Below are 26,581 nucleotides of genomic sequence, written 5' to 3' on the forward strand. Positions count from 1 at the left end.
CCTCATAATAGGATGTGCCAAGAGAGCCAACCTTGTTTATGATCAAAGAACTCTGCACTATGCTATGTCTATGGTTGTCTGCAGAAGATTTGTGGTTGTCTCTTTCATCTTTTCTGGAAAGTTTATTATTTTCAGGCTTAGAATAAAAGTGTTATGTGAGAGAGGATGCCTTGGCAGTGAGTATATGCAGAGAGTCTCTGCCATGCTCTCCTGCTCAGACAATGGGTAGTGTTTTTTTGCTCAGCAATTGCTTCTGTCCGCCTGTATCACTTACAAACCATCTGAAATTGTATTTCCTGCTGTTCTTTGCATAGAACTTCCTTTTTCTGTATCTGGATTTCAAATATGTGTTTTCATTCAGACAGCTCATAAATCTACCCATATTCCCGTTAATCTTTCACTAACACTACTCTCAAAAAGATTAAATTATTTAATACACAATTATTTTTATTAGCTTATATATTTTTCTCTGCACTAAAAGTCATTTTAGTGAGGAAAAATAGACCAGTATTTCTTGTGATGCAATATTTACAGTCATGACATCACTGGATATCTAAATTTTTACTGATCATTTCTATCTAGCAAAGTCTTCATCAAACTTCATATAACGCATTTAAAAAGTAAAAAAAAAAGCATCCATCTTTAAATTCAGCCTAAATATTTCTACAGCATTTTTACTAACATCACAAAGTGCAAAGACATTTTATGCAAATGTACTATATTCAGTATGATTCAGGTCAATTGACAGAGTCTATAAAATCAAGAGATACGTATTTCAAAATCTCAAAATTCTTTCACACTTCTGTATATAATTTCTTACATAAATAAAATAGCCATGTTGTGTGAGTCAGAATATGTTCCACTATAATATTCTTTAGTGATAAAACATTAAAGTGTGACAGTGCCTATTTCATAAAGACTTCTCCAAGACTAGACATATTGATTAGGTCAAATGCTAACCATTTCAACCTTTGGTTGTTCCAGGAAGAAGACTGAATGCAGCCTTGGTGGTAGAGATCTGATGGTCTGACTTCTTTGCAGTAACCTTTCAACATGAAACTTGCCTTAGGCCCCCTCCTACCCATTTTAAATATTGCTTTGCAATATTGATCAGACTTGCAAAAGACAACTGTTGTCTCTAAACCCTTGTTCTAGTCTCTATGAAGTAGTATTATCTAACAAGTAGAGTGCATGGAAATGAATCAGTATCTCCTGTTTCAAAATCTTAGGAGGACCAGAGTTTTGCAATCCCTGGCTTTGGCAGGCGCATCTCACACCTTGCCTTCTGTCTTGGTAGATGCTATTATTTCACAGAAGTCTTGAATCCTAAATACATTTCAAAACTGTATTTCACAAAAATTTATGAACTGTTCTCCAGACAATTTCTGATAATTTCTGCCGGTAAAAGTCTTATTTTTATTTAAAAAATTCAGGATGTTTTTGCAATGTGAATTTAATGAAGAATAAACTTGAGAACCTGTGATTTAGGTTTTTTTCACTGCATTTATTAATTTAAATAATACTTATAATAATTAATTGCAGAAAGTGCCTATAATGTGCCCGATATATTACACAAAAACTAGAGTATATCCTTAAAATAGCTCAATTTCATAGGAGTAAAGGTCTTTCTAATTTATAACTGCTAAAATGAAGTTAGAACAAGTGTATCAGAACACTTCAAGGGCTGTCCGGAGGCTCAACACAGAACCTCTACACAAACCTACCCAGCATAGTTTCTTCCTGCACAAATACCTGGTTCTTCCTGCATCCTGTGTGATAACAGCATCTAAAACAATGTACTTAGTAATCATTTTAGAAAGCTGATAGTGCCCTTTGAGCATAGTTTTTGTAACTTTTATCTCTTCAGGAAATATTTGGGAAACATTTCCAAAATGTGGTATTAAATTTAAATATTCATTATAAATAGTTATGGTTTTAAGGTCAAAATAAGATTTTACAGCAATTAAATTTTCTTAAGATATTTACATTTTAAAAAGCTTACATACATTGAAAAGCTTAAAATGTGTCCATATTGCTAAATAGTCTTAACTTCCATGGTATTTTATAATTAGCTGCTGCCAGTTTATAGGTATATGCTTAATTATTTTGTTCCATTTTCTCTTCTTGTTATTCATGCTTTTCCTGATTCCTCTCTTTCCATGCTATATTTTGGTCTGGATTTAAATACACACATGCACACATACACGCATGCACACATACACGCACACACACACACACACACACACACACATTATAATAGTAATTGTCAGCCAATGAAAGTAAATGGAACTCTTAATAATTATTCTTCCTCACTTAAATTGTTATTCAAATTGGCACACGCTAACACATAAAATATATGTAAAAGTGTATGTATATACATACATATATATATATATATCCACATACTATATTCAACAGACATTTTTCCTACAAGGATAAATCACATATTTTATTTTTGCTGCTCTGGCCTTCTAATTGAAGTATTCATTTTCATTAGGCTTTGACATAATCAAATAATGGGTAATTGTACAATATAATCACTTCATGAAATATAGGTTAGATTTGGCAGAACGAAAACTCCAACTTGCCAAAATAGTTCATATTTTTAATTGCTACTTTCCAAGAGTAATTTTTATGAAATGTATGTCTCACCTTCATTAATGTCATTGTATAAGCAAACCAAAGCTGGATGGATACTTTGAAAGTAACAAAGTACTAGTTGGATTAGGGTCTGGAGAGATGAGCCAGTTGCTCAGAGAACCTGAGTTCAGTTTACAGCATATATGTCTGGTAGCTGATAACTTCTTATAACCCCAGCTTTAGAGTACTGATGCTCTATTCTGGCCTCTGCAGGTCAGAATTAACCTGCATATATATTTCCGTTCCCACACAGAGATGCATACATATAATTATAAAAAGTCAAATTTCTATTTCAGTTGTTGGTCAGGGTAGTCCAAGTAGCTCTCTCTCTCTCTCTCTCTCTATATATATATATAGATAGATAGATAGATAGATAGATAGATAGATAGATAGATAGATATAGATATAGATGGATATAGATATAGATTTGCATGCTATTCATGATTGATTCTAAGAGGCAAGATATCACACACTTAGGACTGAGACTTTGGAGAACTTCAACTAGATCAAACCTGACAACATCTTTCCTGAGCTCTATCTAACATAGTATCAGAATAGAAGACCTGGATATTAACCCACAAACCTATGAACACCTGATTTTCGACAAAGAAGCTAAAAGTATACAATGGAAAAAAGAAAGCATCTTCAACAAATGGTGATGGCAGAGCTGGATGTCAACCTGTAGATAAATGAAAATAGATCCATATCTATCACCATGCACAAAACTGAAGCCCAAATGGATTAAAGACCTCATAACCAATCTGAACACACTGAACCTGATAGAAGAGAAATTTGGACATAGTCTACAACATATGGGCACAGGAGACCACTTCCTAGGTAGAACCCCAGTAGCACAGACAATAAGGGCAACATTGAATAAATGGGACATCCTAAAACTGAGAAGCTTCTGTAAAGCAAAGGACACTGTCATTAAGACAAAAAGGCAACCTACTGATTGGGAGAAGATCTTCACCAACCCCGCAACAGACAAAGGTCTGATCTCCAAAATATATAAAAAACTCAAGAAACTAGACTTTAAAATGATAATTAACCCAATTAAAAAACGGGGCTCTAAACTGAACAGAGAATTCACAACTGAAGAAGTTCGAATGGCCAAAAGACACTTAAGGTCATGCTCAACCTCCTTAGCAATCAGGAAATGCAAATCAAAACAACTTTGAGATACCATCTTACACCTGTCAGAATGACTAAAATCAAAAACACCAATGATAGCCTTTGCTGGAGAGGATGTGGAGTAAGGGAAACACTCATCCATTGCTGGTAGGAATGCAAACTTGTGCAACCACTTTGGAAATAAGTGTGGCAGTTTCTCTGGAAATTTGGGATCAACCTACCCCAGGATCCAGCAATACTACTCCTGGGAATATACCCAAGAGATGCCCTATCATACTACAAAAGCATTGTTCAACTATGTTCATTGCAGCATTATTTGTAATAGTCAGAACCTGGAAACAACCTAGATGCCCCTCAATGGAAGAATGGATAAAAAAAGTATGGAATATATACGCATTAGAGTACTACTCAGCGGTAAAAAACAATGACATCTTGAATTTTGCATGTAAATGGATGGAAATAGAAAACACTCTCCTGAGTGAGGTAACCCAGTCCCAAAAAGGTTAATATGGTATGTACTCACTAATCAGTGGATTCTATCCATAAATAAAGGACATTGAGCCTATACTCTGTGATCTTAGAGAAGCTAAATAGGAAGGTGAACCCAAAGAAAAACATGTAGTTATCCTCTTGGATATTGGAAGTACACCAGACTGCCAGGTAAAAATTGAGAGCTTGGGGTGGGGATAGGGTGGGGGTAATGGGAGATGGGAAGAGAGAAGTGAGAAGGGGAGAATGGAGAGAGCTTGGGGGAATGGGATGGTTGGGATGGAGGAAGAGTGGATATGGGAGCAGGGAAGTATAGATCTTAATTAAGGGAGCCGTTTTAGGGTTGGCAAGAGACTGGACTCTAGAGGGGTTCCCAGATGTCCAAGGAGAGGTTCCCAGAGTGTTCCTTGAGCAGTTGAGCAGAGGGCATCTGAACTGGCCATATCCTATAGTCACACTGATGAATATCTTGCATATCACCATAGAACCTTCATCTGGCGATGGATGGAGATAGAGACAGAGACCCACATTGGAGCACTGGACTGAGCTCCCAAGGTCTAAATGAGGAGCAGAAGGAGGGAGAACATGAGCAAGAAGTCAGGACTGCGAGGAGTGTGCCCAGCCACTGTGTCAGTGTGGCTGATCTAATGGAAACTCACCAAGGCCAGCTGGACTAAAATTGATGGAGCATGTGATCAAACTGGACTCTCTGAATGTGGCTGACAAGGAGGGCTGACTGAGAAGCCAAGGACAGTTGCACTGGGTTTTGATTCTACTGCATGTACTGGCTTTGTGGGAATCTAGTCTGTTTGGATGCTCACCTTCCTAGACCTGGATGGAGGGGGGAGGACCTAGGACTTCCCACAGATCAGGGAACACTGACTGCTCTTTTGGACTGGAGGGGGAGGGGGACTAAGCAGAGGGGGAGGGAAATGGGAGGAAGTGAAAATTTTTAATAAATAAATTTAAAAAAGAAAATAAAATGAAAGTATTATGGTATTAAAGTGGTAAGCAAGCTGCCATGGGAAGAAATGATCAATAGTCCTGACAAGCTGTGATAATGACTATGACCACAACAACCATCAAAGCAAGATATCCCTAGAGGTCCATAGCCATCAGCTACATAATAGGACTTAAGGCATACACAACAGGATGGAAATCATGCCTTGCTCTAGAATCCTACCTAAGTAACTGGGATTAGTAAATCACAGATCTTAGAAGAGAATCTAAAACCACACTTTGGTTGGTTGGAATAATTCCTACCGGCAGTTTCATAATTATACCTTTTGCACATAGATGATTGTAGCTTTAACCAAACATCAAAGAAAAGTTTTTTCACATAATATCAAGACCATTAGAGAAAACCACAACAGGACACAATATAGAAATCAAAGAAACACTGTGAGTCCAGCTTTAAAGGATACATCCACAATGCAACTCCTGCACTTAAGTCTCAGAAAACATCAGAGAAGAGGGAATGGAAAGATTGTGAGGGTCAGAGGACCAGGAATGCTTCTGTGAGTCTGTAACTCCTTGTAAAGTTTTCTTAACCAAGACTTGAACAGTGACAATATCATTAGACATGCTAACACGGAAGTGGGGAAATCCCAAGTGCCAACTCCTGGACAAAGGGCTTCAGGCCACTAATGACTGTTGAGAGAAGAAGAACTAACCTTTCACAAAAAGTAAGGCCCTTGCTTGCTTGCCCACAACTAAATAATCAATCCAGAAATCATATACACATAACAACAAAAATGAATTTGGCAGAGACATCCTTTTATTTGAGTGCTGCTTGTGTAGGACAGTAAATCAAAGAAAAATACAACATCATTTTGAGAGGCAGGAGTATGGTAGGGTTAAAGAGACGGAACCTGGGAGGGTTTAGAGGGAAGAAAGGAAAGGGAAAATATTGCAGTTGTATTTTAATTTAAAAATATGTTTTTAAAAAGTAACATTCAATATTCTAACTTTTATTCATATCTTTACCTGCCTCTCATAAGGCTCCTAAAGCTGATTATTAATTCCAAGTATATTCTCCTATGTGCATTAAATATCTTTTTCTGAGTACAACATCCTAATTATTGTTAAACATGCAATTGATTATTAATTAGATAAATTAAATTATGTACACATTGTTTCTAAGCAAATATTATTGAAAAATTTTTCTAAATCGTAGTCGACATCCCAGATTTTATGACCACTAAAATAATGTGGAATTTTTGACAATCTTAAGTTTATAAAAATTCCTGTATCAGTCTTTGCAACTCTTGATGTTTGATTATGATATGAAGTATCTCACCTCACCTATGGACTGCAAGCTTTACTGTTGCAGGGAGCCACTTTTTCATCCCGGCTGCCAGGAACTGAAATAATCACACAGAAACTATATTAATTAAAACACTGCTTGGCCCATTATCTCTAACTTATTATTCGCTAACTCTTACATCTTAAATGAACCCATTTCCATTAATCTGTGTATCGCCACAGGGTAGTGGCTAAAGTTCCTGCATCCATCTCTGGAGGCGGCTCCATGGTTTCTCTCTGAGCTCGCCTTCTTCCTTCCAGCATTCAGCTTAGTCTTTCCCACCTACCTAAGTTCTACCCTATAAGGTCAAGGCAGTTTCTTTATTCATTAACCAGTAAAAGCAACACATAGACAGAAGGACCTCCTGTACCACTTTGCTAAGTTCAGAATTCAGGTAAATGCTTTCTATATACACCAGAGGTTGTTGACCCAAGATGCTTTTTGTGTATGCTGTGACTATGTTTTTCTCTTATTGGTTTATGAATAATGCTTTTTCAGTTAATGATCAAGCAGAGTATACCTAGGCAGAAAATTAAAGCAAAGATAGGAAGGGGGGGAAGTCTGGGAGCCACCATGTAGCACCTAGAAAAGCGAGAGCCCAATGTATCATCAGTAAGTCAGAACCACATGATGATACATTGATTAATAAAAATGAGCTAATGTATAAGATAGAGGTAGCAAGTAAAATGCTAAGCCATTGGCCAAACAATTGTAACTGATATTAAGACTCAGAGTGGTTATTCTATAATTGACTTTGAGACCCAGTGGGTAGAGAAAAACTGGTCAAAAGGGAACCACTGACAGGAGAAAAATATCTATCTCCAGGCTCTAGTATAGGATTTAACTTTGTTCATTCCTTTTGCACTAGGTAGTGCATGTCAGTATCTCATGAATATTCTAGTTCCCTCCAAGAAACCAATGCTAAAATCTTTTTAGGATATAGTAAAAGAGTGGCAGTGTTCCTTTCCTAGTTGGGCACATAAAATATTTTGTGTGTATGAATATTTTCCCTACACTACATGCATGCAGTTCTTGTGAAGGCCAGAAGAGGGCCTTATAAGTATTGAAACTGGAGTTGAAGCCAGTTGCCAATGGCTACCATGCATGCTAAGTCCTTCCTTAGCAAGAAAGTCAATACTTTACCCCTGAGTCATCTCACCAGAATCAAGGATATGTCTGTTTTGTATCCTAAGGAAATATTACTGATTTCTTGGCAGAGCTGGGTAATCTGTACCCCAGAATTAAAGCCTATTTCTTGGCAATCCCAAGACTTTTTTATCTGTGAAATGTACTGTGACTTTCAGTGCTTCATTTAGAAGAGTTCTTCACATAAAAATAGTGTTAGAAGCAAATTATTTTAGGCCTTTTCCAATGTTAATTACAATTTTGGTGGATTTCAAAGAATTTACATTGTGACATGTTTTGTTTTTAAACATCTTTGAATAGATAACAGTAATCACATACATTTTGAATATTTATTGTTAATAACATGAGAATACTAGAGAAGTCATATCATTAGCATTTGCTGGAAATTTTTGATATAAAGATAATATAAACTTAATTTTATCTTTGAATTAAAGTGTTAAATGCCAGTTCTGCAGATGAAAGTTGCCTATAAATATGATGTTGGCCTTAAGAACAACATCAATATCAATAATAGTATATACTGAGGAAATGTTAACGATGGAATGATGAATGTGTGTGTGTGTGTGTGTGTGTGTGTGTGTGTGTGTTAATAACAGATCTGCAACTTTAGGTTCATGTTAAAAGGAAAAAGACCAAGAGTCATCCCAGAGTTTTCTATGGAGTTACTAGAATCGAGATGTGCCTATGCTTCCTTAATTTCTGTTTGTTTGTATGATGATTCATCATCATTCTCAACTAGAGTGTACCCTCTGTTACTGTGGAGACTGACATGTAACTTTGGGTATGTTTTAGGGACATTTCCAAATGATTAAATGAGGGGACAGAACCAGCCTGAATAAAGATGGCACAACTAATGGGTTTCAGGCACTAACATGATTAATTGGAGGAAAATAGAAAGTGGGTGTAGTATTAGCCTCTTTCTCTCTTTGTGTTCCTTCATTATACAGAATGCTATGCTCTACCACATCTTCTCCATCACTTTGAATTGACACCTTAGAAACCTTGAGCTCAAATGCATCTTTCTTCTGTCAAGTTGTTTCTGTTAAGTACTTATTCATTATAATTGAAAGACACTATTTTTTTTCTCAAAAATAAGGTAATTTGTCTCCCTTCTTTCACAAGCATGGCCTTATTTTCTTTTTGTATGCCATTAGCCAGTGCTTTACTAGCCTAAAGCTTTGATTTACTTTATATCCAGCTAATGTGACATTTAAGATCATTACTAACTATATTCATTCATTTTTCAAAGACACATAAAATCCAGGTACTGATCTGAATTCACTTTCTGAAGCACAGTTGTCATTATATAATAGCTATCAGTCAGGCAATTGACAGTGCTTAATTGTATGAACAGTATCTGACCAAGACAAAAATCTTACTGATTCCAACCTTCTCACTAACACATATAGTCATAATTGAAGGGGAAAAATAGAAATTTCTTCACAGTAATTTCAATAGTGAAACGGTGAGAAAAACTAAGAATTATGCATTAGTATAAAGGAATCACTATTGAAGTCTTATTACATTCATTCTGTTGTGTGCCTCCTAATATTCAAATCTAGTTAAGAAGAGTGGAAAGCTACAGGCCATGTAATGATGTTCAAACTGACACTCAATGCATTTAGGAATTTCTTTAATAACACTTAAAATCAGCCCATGTTAAATAGCAACAAGGTTACAAAGTGTAACCTGTAACTTCAAAAAGAAATACAACTTATTGTTACTTGCTTCGTTTGACTTTAGTTGTTCCAAAATGTCTGTATACTGATTATAATGATTTTAAGGAAAATCATTTTATATTATGAAACAATTTCCTAGACATATCTATTAGAGTTATTTTCCTTAATATTATAGGATATACAATAGCTATAAATCTGATTACTGAATGACATCCATTGGAGTACTGAAAATATTGTACTTTTCATTTGCTCCTCTTTCTTTTCTTCTGCCTAAAGTACTTTAGGACTACATAGGTGGTACCTAATACAAGAGTTAAAATAGAGAGACATACTTAAACAATTGACTACTGTAGAATGTTGTGCTCTCTGAAAATATTTTCTCATAGTTTCTTCCTTTGAGTTGTTACAATTGATTGATAGCAGTTCTGTCAAGAGTTCTGGCAAGGGTTCATTGGCTTATAACAATCTATGGGAATTCAAGTAGAAAAGGGACCTGATCTTAACTAAGAGACCAAAATTGTACAATAGAAAAAAGGAAGTATCTCCAACAAATGATGCTGACATAACTGGATGTCAACATGTAGTAAATTCCAAATAGATCCATATCTATTGCCATGCACAAAACTCAAGTCCAAGTGCATCAGAGACCTCAACATAAACCTAGTTACACTGAACCTAATAGAAGAGAAAGTAGGAAGTAGCCTGGAATTCATTGATACAGAGGACTACTTCCCAATATAACACCTATAACAGAGATGATGAGAGCAGTAATTAAATGGGACCTCCTGAAATAGAGAAGATTCTGTAAGGCATAGTATATAGTAAATAAGACACAATGGCAGCCAATGGAATGGGCAAAGATCTTCACCAACCACATATTTGGTCTCTAAAATATGTAAAGAACTCAAGAAACTAGATATCAAATACAAAATAACCAAATTAAAAGATGGGGCACAGGTCTAAACAGAGAAGTCTCAACAGAAGAAACTAAAATGGCTGAAAGACAGTGAAGGAAAGGCTCAACATCCTTATCCTTCAAAGAAATGCAATTCTAAATAACTCTGTGATAACATCTTGGACCTACCAGAATGACTAAAATCAAATACACTGATGATGGCTTAAACTGGAGAGGATGTGGAGTAAGGAGAACACTTGTAACTGCTGGTGGGAGTACGAACTTATGCAGCTACTTTGGAAATCCATATGGTTGTTTCTCTGAAAATTGGAAATCAATCTACCTCAAAACCCAATAATATCACTCTTGGACATATACCCAAAGAGTGTGAATTAATACTGCAATGTCATATGTTCAACTATGTTCATAGCTATGTTATTCATAATAGCCAAAACCTGCAAACATCGTAAATATCCCTCACCCAATGAGTGGATAAATAAAACATGGTACATTTACAAAGTGGAGTATTACTCAGTGATAAAAAACACAATGATTCTTGAAAGTCACATGCAAATGAATAGAGCTAGAAAAAAGCATCCTCAGTGAGGTAACCCATACCCAGAAAGTTAAAAATCGTATGTACTCAATCAAAATAGATATTAGACATAAAGAAAACAATCACCAGGTTACAATCCACAATTAGGTAACAAGGATGACCCTAACAGAGACATGCATGGATGTTACTGGAAAGTGGAAATAGACTAAAAAAATCTCCTAAGAGAAGTGCAAGGGGTATGCAAAGGAGAGAAGAAGGCAAAAAGGGAGGAGAACATGAGGGAATGTGATGGTTGAGTTGATGGAGAGAAAGAGAAGGATAGCAAGGATAGAGGTATCTTGATAGAGAGAGCCATTATGAGGTTATGGAGAAACCTGGTACTTGGAAATCTTCCAGGAATCTACAAAGATGACCCCAGCTGAGACTTTTAGCAAAAGTGGAGAGAGTGCCTTGACTGACCTTCCTATAATGAGATTGATGACCACCCTAGTTTTCATCATAGAATCTTCATCCAGTAACTGATGAAAGCATATGTAGGAATCTGTTGTTGGAGACCTCTTATTTCCAGCTGTTCAACCCAAAAATCATTACACAGAAACTGTATTAATTAAATCACTGCTTGGCCCATTAGCTCTAGCTTCTTATTGGCTAGCTCTTACATCTTAATTTAACCTATACCTATTAATCTATGTATTGCCACATGGCTGTGGCTTACAGGCAAAGTTCTGGCTCATCTGTCCCCAGCAGTGACTACATGGCCTTTCCTGACTCAGCCTTCTTTCTCCCACCATTCAGTTTAGTTTTCCTTGCCTAGCTCTGTTCTGCCCTGCTAGGGGTCAAAGTAGTTTCTTTATTCACTAACCAATAAAAGTAACACGTATACAGAAGGACTTCCCACTTCAGGTATCCACAGCTAAACACTGGGTCAAGCTCCCAGAGTCCAGTTGAAGACATGGAGAGGAATTTTATGAGCAAAGGTTTCAAGATCATGGAGGGGAAACCTACAGAGACAGCTGAACTGAGGTAGTAGAAGCTCACTGACTCTGAACTCAGAGCTGAGGACCTTCATAGGACCTAACAAAGCCCTCTCAATGTGGATGACTGTTCTTTGACTTGGGCAAAGTGTAGAACTACTGGTATTGGGACCAGGTTTCATCCTCAATACATGAACTAAAATTTTGGAGCCCACTCCTTATGGAGTCATACCTTTCTCAGCCTTGATACTGGTGAATAGGGGCTTGTTCCTGCCTCAACTTGCTATTCCAGACTTTGTTGACTCCTCATGGGAGGCTTTATCTTTTCTGAGAAGTGGATGGGGGATTGGATAGAAGAAAGGAGGGGAGGGAGGGGGAGGAGGGAAGGAGAGGGAACAGTGGCTGGTATGTAAAATTTAAAAAAAAAAGAACTTTTAAATAAAACAATTTTTTTAAAGAAAAAGGATATTTTCTCATCCATGCAGATGCCGTCTTCGCCCTATTTTATGGTGGAAAGAGTGGTTTATAACGTGAGCAGTAATATTCTTCCTCCTCGCTGCTGTTCAGCTCTGTATTTCTTATTTTTTTCTGAGTTTGCCCAATCTGTAGTTCTTACTAGGAAAATGCATCCCTTTAAATCGATATGAAAAAATGGCTTAAATTAATGCTAAATCAGGCCCATTAACATCACACTGATTATGCAGTAAACACGCAGTATTGTTTACAGTAGACCTTTCTGAGACCTAACCGTGACATTAAAACTCAGAATCTATTCTGGGAGTAGGCAAATCTTCATAAAAATTTTATTTATCATGAAAGGCAAATGCTTATTCATTGCATAACACTGAAAGACATGGTTACTCCTCCTCAGACCTCCCTAAACATCATTAGGTATTAAGACAAACTATAATTCTTAATTGTGTCTGTAAAGTCGGTGAAAAGATTGCTTCTTTAGGGAGGAAAGGATCCAAGTACTTTATGTGGGCTAGATGTTAGGAAAGCAAATCAGTGTAGAGTTACTAGATGGGAGCTGTGGGGCAAAGCTTGAGTTTTATTATTGAAATTCACTAAATGATTACAGAAAACGTCTTCTCTATAGACCTTACGAGTTCTTAACACTCACAATACCTTAAGTACCCTGGAGTAATTATCATTTGACTGCTTATTTATTCTAGTTTTGCTATTGGGTTTGTTTGTGTTTGTATTTGCCAGAGTGTTGTTTTCTTAGCAGCATGCATTTGGTGAATGTGTGCATGAGTATGTACGTGCATATATATGAACAAATATAAAATAATTACACATTTAAAACATCTGCGTTAGGTACATCTGCAATCCTAGCTCTCTGGTCCAGCCAGTCAGGATGTTTAGACCTGTCACTTGGTATTAGGACCACACTGAAGACTGCCTTTTGGACTCCTGATGGTGGTTCCCGGGGGTTCGAAGCTCCAGGAGCCTGTACCATCTCTATCCGAAGGGGAGGAGAGGAGGTAAAGAGAAAGCATCCCAGCAAGGGCTTTCTCCCTCCCATGAATGGGTCAAGAAACCAGTCAGGAGGTCTAGTACATGGTTTTTAGATTACACAGTAAATCTCTAACTTCAGCACCGTGGACAGCAGCACCTCTCGCCTAGGGAGAGGCGCTTGCATACCTCCTGCCTTGGCCCGGACTCCAGCTAATGGACCTGGGCCGGTGGTTTCCTTCTTATTTTTGCTTCCAAACCAGACGAGGGCAGGGCAGAAGGGTTGTTACTGCAAGAGGAGTACGGTAGGAAAAAAGAAGGAAAAGGAAGAGGAAGAGGAGAAGGAGGAGGAGGAGGAGGAGGAGGAGGAGGAGGAGGAGGAGGAGGGGCCGGGGAAGGGAACAAGAAGGGAAGAGGGGGAAGGTTTCCCTTTGACAGACTCGCCCGGGTCTGCAGGCGCTGCTAGAGGCAGCGGCGTCTCCAGCTCCTGGCTACTGTTGCCGCTGCTGCTGTGCCTCTACAGCTAGAGATGCTTCTCAGTGCCGCGCCGCGCTGAGGCCAAGCGAGCACCCGGGGCTGTGCTCCGCTCCGCACATCCTTGATCTCAGCCTGGAAACTGACAGCCTACTGGAAACCCCTCTGAGTCGCGCTGCACAGTGGCCACCCGAGCTCTCGCCCGCAGTGGCAACAGCAGCATCGTTGGACACATAGCTCTCCGGTTCTCTCCTGCAGGCTCAGTGCTCTCCAGATTTCCCCCACGCGTCCTTTGGTGATTTTTTTTTTTTTATTATTTCAGAGAAGAGGGCGGGGTAGGTGTCAGTCTCCTCCTCTCTCTCACCCCTCCTATTCCTTCTCGGTTTGAATTTCTTCCCCTGGCATTTCACTGGCTCGCAGAGCAAGAGACCAGACCCATAGAGAGGGGAAAGCAAGGCTGCGCCTCCTCTGCTGCTGCCAGCCCAGAACTGGAACCTGGAGGGGGTGAGGGGAGAGGAAACGAAGCAGGAGGAGCTTGGCTTCCTCTTGCATCTGAGGACAGACCAGCTACTTTCAAGAACCCCACGGAGAAGCGGACTGCAGCTCCGCAGCGAGCTTTTGGAGTACTGCTGGCCCGGAGGCAAAGGATGGTGGTGTCCCTGAGAGCAGGCTGCAGGGCAGCGCTCTTGCTCTGGATTCTCAGCAGCTTCATCTGCAGAGCCTGGATGGCTCCCTCCTCGTTTCGTAAGTAGTTCTCTCCTCTCCGTGGCTCCGTGCTGGAGCCACTTCAGTGCCGCATTGGTGTAAGGGAGCCCAGGCATTAACTCCGAGGAGCATTCGCAGTTTTTGCCCCTGGTGTATGTTTGTGTGCATGTATGTGTGTCGGATGCCTAGCACTTGCAGCCACTGCCGCAGAGAAGCAGAGAAACTCTAAACCTGGCGAGCTGCTTGTTTAGTGTAGGTGATTTTCATAGTGCTGGATGCTTCTGGAAAGTTGTTCCTAGTCTTAAAGATTGCTCCGCAACTGCTTGGTTAGAGTGATGAGTGTAGTCGTTTCTTGCGACCGATCTGCACAGACTGGAGACGATTACATTTTACTCGGGTAGTGAGGAAAACGAGCAGAAGTTTCTGATTTTTATTGATGGTTTTAACTTGAGCATTGGTCTAAGGAGGAAAGAGGAACAGACTTCAAGCAGTTTGGGTACCTTTGGACTCACTAATATTTTCTGCCCTCTTAAAAAAGTTAATGCTCACTTAGCAGTTGATTATATGTACTAAAAAGAAGGTCTAATGTTGGAACTGAAAATGTGCTAATTACTTAGTAGTTTGGGGTAATGGGCATGACTCATGCAGGCCATGGCTTGGGACGGCCAGTGCAAAGCAAATGTTATGTTATTAATGGTTAATGAAGAGATGGTTTAAAGGTTATATATATGTAGCTGCCCAAAATGTGTGTTTTTAAGGACAGATATGGTATGTGTTTTGATGAGGTTTAGAGGAAATGGAAGATTTCAGCTCATTTTCTTCATTCCTTTAGAAATGAGTACTATGTATGAAGAGAGAAAAGACATACTTGGCTTTGGCTGAGGAAGAGTTAAAGGCTGGACTGATTTTCTGTGGTCCTTTGTAGAGTTTTCCTAAGCACAGTCTTGTTTCTGAGGATGGGTGAATCTGTTGGTGAAGGGGTATGGATCTGTGGAGTTCAGAGGGAAATATTCTCCACTTAGATAAGTTGAGTTGATTCCAGATGCCTCACATGTGATGCGGCCCTCTCTCTGTTTATAGTTCTGTGGATGTATTCATGCTCAGCTCCGTCTACATTTCCATATTAGTATTATCATTCGACTGTGCAAAGTGTTAATAATACTCTATTATATTTTATTAATGAAAAAATCTTGAAATAGGCTTTATATGTTGTGATCAGCAATTGCCTACAATGCTACCATTAGCAGTAAGTTGACATATTCCCAAAGGACCTACTATGAGCTTCTTTACAGTGCTTAAAGATAGAGAAAAGTGAGGGAAAAAAAGGCAGCCAAGTTGTACTGAACTTGAAAAAAGGAAACTTTACGGTAGTCTCAGAATACAAACAAAGCAAACAAAATATGTATTGCTTTTATCCATGTTGATTGTATAGAGTTGAACGGAAATTGCAAAGCAAGACTGCTTGATGTTGACCTCTACAAAAGTGTGTAACACTACCTATGGGATGTTATTCTGATGGAATTTCAATTTCCACTTCAAAATATGTTTGTCTAATGGCATAGGATTTGCTTCCATGCTTCCTATAAACTTGCTAAAAGTTAAAGCATGTTGTATTCTGTGATTTGATTTCCTACTTTCCAACAGCTTCCAGAATTCTGTATCTCATCTTTCCATATGCCTTAGTAGAAATGGGTCAGTCTAAGCAATCATTATGTGTTCAGATGACATATTTGCCTTCATTACTCTGCTATAGTTTGAAGACTCAAAAGTTATTATTTCAGAAATATGTGCTTTTACTACTTAGAATTCAGTGAAAAATAACATAAAATCACTACTTTAGACATTTTTCTGAGCTTTAGGCTTTATTTAGTTCTTATTTTATGCAATGTAAATAGTTACAATATATTTTAAATGTTTAAAAATATTTTTAAAGAGTTAAAAATGGATTGACTGAGATAGGTTTTTATCACATTTGAGTTTAAACTCTGAAACACAAGCCCAAAATTGTCATAAATTCTGGAAATGAATTGAATGAGTAATACCTGAATTTAGTTTTGAGAATGAACTCTCAAAATTATTTTAATTTTACACATAATGAAAAATATTCATTTTATGTTCTACTTATTTTGAAGTTATATTTTTAATACCTAGAAAGACTCAAGGCAGAAAAACAGGAACTCCATGAATCTAAGTTAATGAACAGCTCAGCCAGGAGGGGTCATCATGACACAAAAAGTAGCAAAAAACTCATGTCGTTCATGCTTTGAAAATATGATGACTGTGCTCAAACAGCCCTTTCCCAAGTAACTTTGTAGTGTAAAAGGCATTTTCAAATAGATGATTACTATTTTAAATTTCATAATATACATTGTCAATAAACCATTGCCTAAGGTTTGTTTCTTTAAGCTGTTCTGGATATGTGCATAAAGGTTGCTCATCCTGTGTTTCAACATATATTTTCATTTAAATTGAAACATATATTCCAATTTAAATTAAAAGAAGTTTATTTCTTAGATCAAATAAAAATATGATCTCTTTCCTTGTTGTAATTAGAATGATGTGATACTGAGGAGAAGTATATGCTTCCTTTCTTGTGGAAGTTCATATGAAAGGCTCAGGAGCACTCCACCACTAGGGGGTAAATTGATTAGACCATGCTTTTAAGACTTAAGGAGCTGTCCAAAATGACAAGGGGATTAAGCTAGACCTTAGTAAGCTTGGTGTTTAAATATTATGGAATTTTCACTTAAATAAATGTTTACTCATGAAGGGCAATTAACGTGATTCTTACGGAACTATTCTCATATGATTTACTTGAGTCTCATATTATGAAATGCGTTTTGCATGTGACCAATCAATGTCTTACAAGTTTACTGTTGCATTTATGGCATATACAAACATATGCACATACATGTGATTTAAGTATATAGTAAAATACAGAGACATATAATATATGACACCATATATATCAAAATAGCTGCAATATGTGCATGTTTATATATCATGTAGCATTATTTAACAATTTTACTTTATTGTCAAGTTCAGAGTTATGAATTTACCTGTATAAGATACTATGATAAAAATATGAAACGATAGCTTATTAATCTATTTTCTCTTTCATAAATTCATATTTTCCCCATAGTGATATTTTTAAGTCTACCATATAAAACAATATTAAATAAAAAGCTGTAGTTTTACATCTAGTTTAATCAGAATAGTGAGTTTCTAAAACTGAGAATATACTTTCGATTGACAAGATTCAATGGGGAAAAGAGTTATACATTTTTTAGGTTCTGCAAATTAGTAAGAAGAAAACCTTTAACTGGTTGGAGATGAATACATGTCTTAGTTTTACATGCATTGCCACTGCTACCCAGATAATGGTAATTTTTATGTTTTAATCATTTATCATAAAGTAAGATGAAATGTCATAAGACATACTCCCATATACTTAATATATCTTTCAATTAACTTTCATGCATTTATACACAGGCCATTCTTCATTTGTGAGAATTTCAAAGCTGTTTTGTGTATACTGCCTTTTAAAACAGGCTAATAATATATGCTTCCATTACTTTTAGTAGTACCAGCTTTCAAGTTCTATAATTTCTTTAAGCTTCTATCTCATTTGTCTGAATTAATAAATTCTATTAGCAAAGAGAACTTAATACATCGTTAAAAATGAAGGAATCAGCCTTTCTGCCTGACAAATTGGATATTGATTGGAAGATAAAAGACCTGCGATGTATCTGACCCTGATTCATTTTTTTTTAAAAATGGTGTATTTATCTGTTATAAAAGTAGAGAATATGCATGTATTCTCTGCTTTAAAATTCTTAAATAAAATCTAGTTTGTAATCTTATTAGGAATATTACCTATAAAGTAGAAAAATTGTTGAGTTCTTCAACTGCCTCCTGTGCAAACATTAGGACCAGAACTGAAATCCTCTGAATATATGAGATAGTGACTTCATGGTACACACCATATGCCTACTACTGGTTGACTGGAGACAGGTTTGCTGTAGAATATTACTTAAGAGTGTTAGTGTTGTTTGTGAGGTGGAACAGTTTTTAGTGATGCAAAGATGTGTTGCATTCTTTTCTGTTGCATTTGTTTAATTCTATGAAGCTGTCTTACTTTGTCTAAAACACCTGATTGACTAATATAGAGCTGAATGGCCAATAGCCAGGCAGGAGAAACGACCGACAGGGTTGGCAGAGAGAGAGAATAAATAGGAGGAGAAATCTCTGAAGAGAAGATCGAGGAATGAGAAGCGAAGAGGAGGGCGTCAGTGGCCAGCCATGCAGCTACACAGCAAGCAGTAAGAAGTGCAAGAAGTAATGTAGAATAGAGAAAGACAAAAGCCTAGAGGCAAAAGGCAGATAGGATAATGACTTCCCACAGGGCAGGGAACCCTGACTGCTCTTAGGAGGGGTGGGGAGGGAGAGGGAAAGGGGAGGCGGGGAGGAGGTGGAAATTTTAAATAAATAATTAAATAAGTAAAAGAAAGAAAAAAAGAAAACAAAAGGAAAAGCTGACTAGAAATAAGCCAATCTAAGAATAAGCCTCCGTAAAATATATTTGGGATTTAAATGATTGATTCCCTGAAAAGCCAAAATGAAAAAAAAAAAAACCTGGTTGATCCCAAGAGAGTACTAGACAACCAGCCTAGTTAACAACTGAACTCCAGGTTGCACGAGATAGACAGTATCAACAGTAAGAGCAAATAAATAATAGAGGAAGATACTTGACTTAAAAATTCCGGCTTCCATATGCACAGGAACACCTGTATAATTGTAAATGTGCACACACACACACACAACACAGACACAGATATGCTATAAATTGGAAAGTATAAATTTCAGCAACACAAATGGACATGTCAAAGTAGATAGAGAAAAGCCCACAATGCCTAAACTCTGCACAAAGGAAGGTGGAAGCAGAAGAGGTACTCTCTCCCAGAAAAGAGCATATTAATTGTCTAGTGTCAAATGGTGATTCCTGAAAACATACATATATGTAAAATTATATGGACTTCCTGAGTTATATTTAGGAATACATATGTGTATACATGAACAGAGATGAATGAAATAACAATTAATAGAAAAGGAGGTCATGAATTTAAAAAAGAGTGTGGATAGGGGATGGGAAGATTTGAAGGGATGGAATGGAAGGGAGAAACAATATAATTACATAATAATCTACAGGATCAAAGGATAATGGATTCATGGTGTCAGCATAGTGATTAATATTGATAAAATGAAGAAATTCAATATGTGTTCACATGTTTTCACATATTGACTTGGATTTAAAAACACTTTATCTTCTTTTATAACCTTTCTCAAGTAAATAATAGTGTACACATTAATGTGAAACACAAAAAACAGTTGTGTGTGAAGTAAATTCTCTGTCTCTGTCTACATCCTTACTGTAAACTGGATATTACTGGCATTTCCAGAGAGATGAGTCTTTTCCAAAATGCACCTATCAGAAACTTCAGATATGTCTATAATCATTTCTTACTCAGGTTTTGGAAGCTACATGATTATTGTTTGCTATTTTACATAAATGGATAGTAATGAGATAATTTTCAAATAACTTTTAAAATTTAATTTGGAAAGTAAGATGACTTTTAACACACTGAATATTTGAAATTATGTATTTTATTTTCTCCTGAATTCTACACAATCTATATGTTGCGATGTAGAAATTCCCCGTTTCTTGGTCATAATATTTAATTTTATGATGTATAAGCTGTACCTGAAACACTTAGCCTCTATGCCAATGAGTCCCTTGTTCCTTTCCAGGCTAGGTGTAAGAATACCTCTGCAGGTCACTGGGAAGCATAGGAGATATGCCAAATTCTTCTGCATTCATATCTATGCTGTATGCAGAAAACCCACATTCGGTAGGCAGGTGCACATGAAGAGAGTGGTAGTGTCAGGAAAATGTGTCGATTCCTTCTTCCAATAGCTGGAGAATCTGTTGAATGGTAGAAAGAAGATTAATGAACCCAATTGTCTCATGCTTCCATATTATCCATAATTGCATAGAAGTTAATATTTGAGATCCATCTAAGTCTCTTTTCGATCAAGAATTAAAGCAGAGAAGAGAATTTTGATTATTGTGCCAGCTAAAACCACAAAATACTTTACTTTCCTGTAATAACATTATATAAAATTGAAGAAAGCGAGTATAACAAAATTTTTGCAGGCTTTAGAATCAGGACTGAGTATGCTTGTCTTTCTCATGTGATATGCCACAGGAGAATTATAGTTTTTATATAATTTCCTCAGTTTCCCTTTCATCCCTTCTTTCTGCAGAACCCTATTAATGACGTTTATTTCAGTGAGAAGCGCTTTCCTATCCAGAGTGAATAATATTATCATTTACCACATAGCCTGTTGGTAGAGTGGTCCCTCCAGGTTCACTTCCAACCTATTTCTGTAGCAGGCACGCTCCACAACTTACTGACCTGTTACTCTACGTCCACTTTTATGCCCTTCGTACCTTCTATACAGTTATGAAGATACTGATACATTCAGTCATCAAGCACCGCACTCATACGTTGACATCAAAGTTATTGCTTTAGCTGAAAACTCCGTACAAGGATCGCTTCAGACTCCTGCTTAGTTCATTTGGGTGGCAGACAAACCGTACTAACAGCTTGAAGTATCTGACTTGCTTTTCACACTCCAGATTTTTAAACCTCCCCTGATAGTAGGAAATCTGGAAATAAAGATGTAGTCATTGGCTCCAAGTTTGCTTGCTGAAGATAACGTATTTCTGGTACACTGTAAAAGTGTCGAAGAAATATAGAGGTGCTCCTGAGAGCTACAGTCTACATTTTTTCTTCTGATTTGAGATTATTTGAAATGCTCTCATAAATATAAATGCTAATTATCTTTTTTAAAAAGTGCTAATGTCTAGAAACGTGATAAAATTGACTCTGGGAATATTTAACTAAGGGAAATATCCTCAAACATAGAAAAGATTTTGTTTGTTTATGGTTTTGCCTTTTCTACTATATCCATTGCTTTTGTTATTTGCACTGGGATGGTGGGCTGAGATGTGAATCTCAAAAAAAAATGACAGTCGAGAGAGGTGTGACCTACATATACACTGTCAGATTTGCTAAGCCTGTGCTGTGTGGCGCATTTAAGTTGGAACTGTGTTATATAAACTTTAATGAAATTCAACAAGGATTTCCTCACCTCTCTGTCATAACGTCATGTTGGAATAATATGTGAAAGGAAAAGTTTCCTCCTTGACACAATTTCCCACTAACTCCTGCGACCATATCAGTGTTGTCTTTCTGCAATGCTGTGATTTGAATGCTATGCGTAGATGAAAGTAGATGTACAAAGTTTGAATAAAATAGCTTTCGAAGTGGAGAAGCATTGAGTTAACACACAAAACAGCACACTAGGATTTTCATCATCTAAACATTGAAGATGCCTATTGCAACTCATATGGATCCAGTTACCTGAACTAATGTGAAATGGAGGCTGATTAAATAGAAACACTCTGCTAAATAATTTTCCTTGGAAGCCACGTGCAATGGAAATTGAATTGTTAAATGTGCTAAAATTATGTAACATCTACTGTAGGATACTTTATATCTATTTTTCAGATATTGAACAGTGTTCAGGATGGAAGAACAGTACACAGCAATGATGTTTCCAGATGTTAGCATATTTTTGTGTCAGCATTTGTGTAAAATATACAGATCACACAGAAGACATAAGTAATTATAAATGTAAGGTGGAAATTTACAATTTTATACGATATATGAGAAATATTTTTAGTTAAAGTAAATATATCCAGAAAAATAAAATTAAATGTCACAAAAACATTACTCTTTAGATAATTAACTGAGCATATTAAGTTTATAGTATTTTGAATATCACACTTTCAGATGAATAAATGAAAGCTTAAGTATTCTAAAGACAACCAAACAAAGAACATTTTAATGTGGGGATTATTTCTCCTACCTATGCTTTCCTGGTTACAAAGTGCTTGAAAGTCAATGTGTCCACGGAGTCCTTCACACCATGAGGTATGAAATTGCTACTAGCCCATAAGTAAGCCTATGTTCAACTCTGAGTAAAATCAACTGTCAGGTGTTCAAATAACTTTTACTAGCCATAAAAATAATGGTTATCACTTAAATAATTTGACCAATGTGTACTTTATATGTAAATGACATGAAATTATACCTAATATGTGGAAATGGCTCATGATGGTAAAAATGAAATCTTCAGTACTTCCCTAGCTTTCTCAAATTATTCAACAGATGACTAATATAAACTAACACCAACCTCTCTCATTTTGTTTTTGGGTTTTATCTTAATATAGGAATAAAAAGAAATATTTAATCAGATGTAGTCATGCACACCATTAATTTCAACACTTAAAAGGTGGAGACAAGTAGATTTCTTGAGTTCAAGGACAGCCTGATCTACACAGTGTGTTCCAGGGCAGTCAGAGCTACATCATGAGACAATGTCTTAAAATATATAATTATACCATTTCTCCCATCCATTTCCTTTCTGTAGGCACACCCCTCTACTCATTGTTCCTGCTTCTCTTTTTTCAAATTGTTGTTACACACACACACAATTGATTGTTACAGTATTATGTTAAAGATGTGAATGATTGTTCTCACACTGGGTATTTTCTATGGTGAAAATAGCAAACCATATCTGGTTATGATTTTCTATAGGCTTTTTTTGTGTTTTAGATTTCATTTGGATGGACCAACCAAAGATTGGGTTGCTTGCTACATGTTTACATTACATTCAGCTTTTGTTGTTGTTGAGCCCCTTAAATTCACATGCACAAACACACACATACACACACACACACACAAAATCAGGAGAACTCCTTTAATAATAACTCCAGGCATCATTTACTGCTGATTATTACCCTAAGCAAAGATGGAATGTACTTGTTCCCCAGTCTTTACAGCAGTACTTCAATGTGAAGTTGAGAAAACCGATTTGGATAATGGATTTAACATCATGCCTTAGTCAGCAGCATGAATTCTTCCTATGCCTTTGATTTGATGCATAGTGCAGGCAGCTGAGAGTGAACTCTGCTCTAGTTCTCTAAGTAATTATGAATCTCAGCTTGTATCCGTGTGGCCTTTGAAATGTTCACTGACTGCTTCTATAGACAAAACAGGGAATATCCTACTGCCTCTGTGTTTCCAGGTTTTGCTTATTCATAGTCATTTTGTTTTATGCTTGGTTGATTTCAAATTGTATTGTCATACAGAAAATATATATGGCACACAAATAGTATAGCTTTTTCAATTATAAGAGTTTTAAGTCATTTTCTCTTTTCTTCACAGGACTTTTGTAATGTAATATAGTTTTACAAGAAAATTATCATTAAAGTTATTTAAACATTTATTTACAAATATGTAGAACATTAAATTTTTTATAAGAATATTTAAAATCTAATTTAAAATCATATCTCAATATGTCCTGAAAGTTGATTTTACAAAATACACCCCAAACTGTAACTATCATTACAATTTGCTTAATCTAAAAGATGTCTTTAGAGTGTTCATTTCGTATTTCCTAGTCTATAAAGTATTTTTGAGATTCTTTAGAGACATTTGCTTCATGAACAAGGAGAACATACATATTCCATTTTAGAGCACTTGTACTTCTTGTCTCTTGTCCCTGGTCTCTGATCCTGTCACTAGTGTTATAGTGAGAGTTTTAACATTTACCTTGTCCTAATTCTGTAGCCTTCCACAATCTTCTAGGTTTCTAATTTGCCCCTACAGTTATCAGTGATAGAGAAATAAGTAAACAGGTTTTCAAATATATTTTTAGTTTTGTTATGCAATTCTTTTAATAACCCTGCCTTAATTTTTAAAAAAATATGTTCATATGACATATGTTAATAAATCTTTACTAATGCAATGTGTCCGTTTTGATACTCGCATGCTCTATATTGCTTCTATTCCATTAAACAGATCTGATTCATCTAACAGTTTTTGATGATACAAAATCACCTGAATATTTACCTGAAACACCTGACACCAGAATCCCTTGTCTAATATATAAATGTTACGTGAAGTTGCCCTACTGTACCATCAAACACTAATATCTCTGTAGCCTCACTTCATCCCTCCACATGGTTCCTCCTAACGTTAGGGAATCACAATTTTACTCTCAAAATTTTTGTGAGTAGCTCTTTTGATTTCTCATGTAATATTTGGTTTTAATGCCTGTATTAAGTTACAACATAAATTGCTCCAGATCTATCAATATTGTTACTAATGTCATGATTCCATTCATTTTATAACTACATGGTATTTCCATAGGAATAGGCATACATTATCTTTATGTATGTTCAGCCAACTGAAACTAAAACTGTTTTCATATTGTAGACATTATGAATAGTCTTGCAAAAGCATGAAAGTAAATGTGTCTCCTTAGCACACAGATTTATGTTTGTTTGGGATGTATATGCAAGAGAACAATTGTTGCATCCTAAGTGCTTTAGTCTTAATCCTTTGAGGAACCTCCACACTGTTTTCCTTAATGAATTTACTAATGTATAGTCTAATCAGCATTGTCCAAAGAAAAATCACTGTTCAGTGCAAATCCAAACCTAGTCATTTCTCCATTCTTCTCTTCGCCTTTAATGTCATGTCATTGCTGCTCAACTTTATATCTCATAATCTATCTGCAGTAATGTCCTGGCACTATCAGCGATAACACATTCTGAGGGCAAACTCATGGTTTTATAACTCCTCTACAGATATGTTTTCTTGTAGAAATACATTCTCTTGCTTTTTTCTGCTGTTATCAGGTAAAGTTATTCCTCAAGATTTTAGACTAGACTGGAATACCAACACCCTGTGCCAGTTTGGTCTGAATGCAAGTAAGAGACTCCAAGAAGTAATATATATATATATATATATATATATATATATATATATATATGTATCTTATATAAAATCTAGGTTGTTAATGAATATATATAGTGGTAATAATACTACTTATAAGATGCAACAATGAGAAATTTCGTACAAACATACTACAATGAGATGGATATACAAAATATATTTAAACACATTTATGGCTGCATGAAACTATATTATCTTTGGTATGAAAAACTGATAACTCCCCAATTATCTTACTGGATAAATATGTTCAGGCACCTCTTTTCACTTAAGTTAAGTGAAATTCATTTACTTAATTCAGAGAGATTGGTCAAACTCTGACCCTTCCACAAAGAATCACTTCAAAGAAATATTTTTATTTGCCAGCTGGTTAAATATAAGTCATGGTGAAGTTACTGTGCCTATAAAGTTCATTCAGCAAATTTTATAAATTATGGGCAGACATTAGACATAACTGACATTTATATGGATTTCACACAAAAGTCTATCAAATGAGTCAATATTGTCCCTTATAAAATGATACTGAATATCACTTATATTTTAAAATTATTATATATAATTTGAGAACTACAGAATAGTACTTAAGACCTGAACGCGTAGTACATGTTGTGTGTGTCTATGTATGTGTGTGTATGTATGTGTGTGTGTGTGTGTGTGTGTATGTGTGTGTGTGTGTATGTGTATCTAGCCTTCCTTAGTTTTACATTTGAATTTTTTGTTCTGTTTCGAGACAGGGTCTCACTATGTAGCCATAGCAGACCTGGAACCACTCACAGACCAGGCTGACCTTAAGCTCATAGAGATTTTCCTGATTACTATTATTGAGTGCTGGAATTTAATTGATGCACTATAATTCCTGGCTTCAGTTTGGAATTTTGAACATAATACCCATGCCTAAACCTTTCAATCATTGGAACCATGTCCATCTGGTGCAATTTGTTTCATATCATATATTATTTATAATTGTTCTTTCAAATCTGCCTGTGGTGTACACACATTATTTAATTCTCTATAAATTCATAATTTGTATGAATCATGCCTCCATCTACTCCTGATTTGTGCATAAGAAAGTGATTACATCAAATGAAGTCACATTCAGTGGTCAGTTGCTTTGTTACAGGACACTATACTGGTTCCATTAAACTCACTATATAAAATCAGTCTTTTACCTCTCTGCTATAATGCACAATGGAGAAGG

General features: G+C 36.3%; 1 protein-coding gene across 1 annotated transcript in view; it reads left to right on the forward strand.

The window, feature by feature from the left end:
• The first annotated feature begins 13,735 nt into the window (after positions 1–13,735).
• Cntnap2 (contactin associated protein 2) overlaps positions 13,736–26,581 on the forward strand; it is a 2,060,022-nt gene continuing 2,047,176 nt past the window's right edge. Inside the window, exon 1 of the mRNA XM_085683653.2 lies at positions 13,736–14,494. Coding sequence (XP_085539779.1) covers positions 14,398–14,494 — 97 coding nt within the window. The 5' untranslated portion in view covers positions 13,736–14,397. The remainder of the gene's footprint in view (positions 14,495–26,581) is intronic.

This window comes from Myodes glareolus, chromosome 25 (genome assembly GCF_982192425.1).
Source record: "Myodes glareolus chromosome 25, mMyoGla1.1, whole genome shotgun sequence".
In the NCBI taxonomy this organism is placed as follows: Eukaryota; Metazoa; Chordata; class Mammalia; order Rodentia; family Cricetidae; genus Myodes; species Myodes glareolus.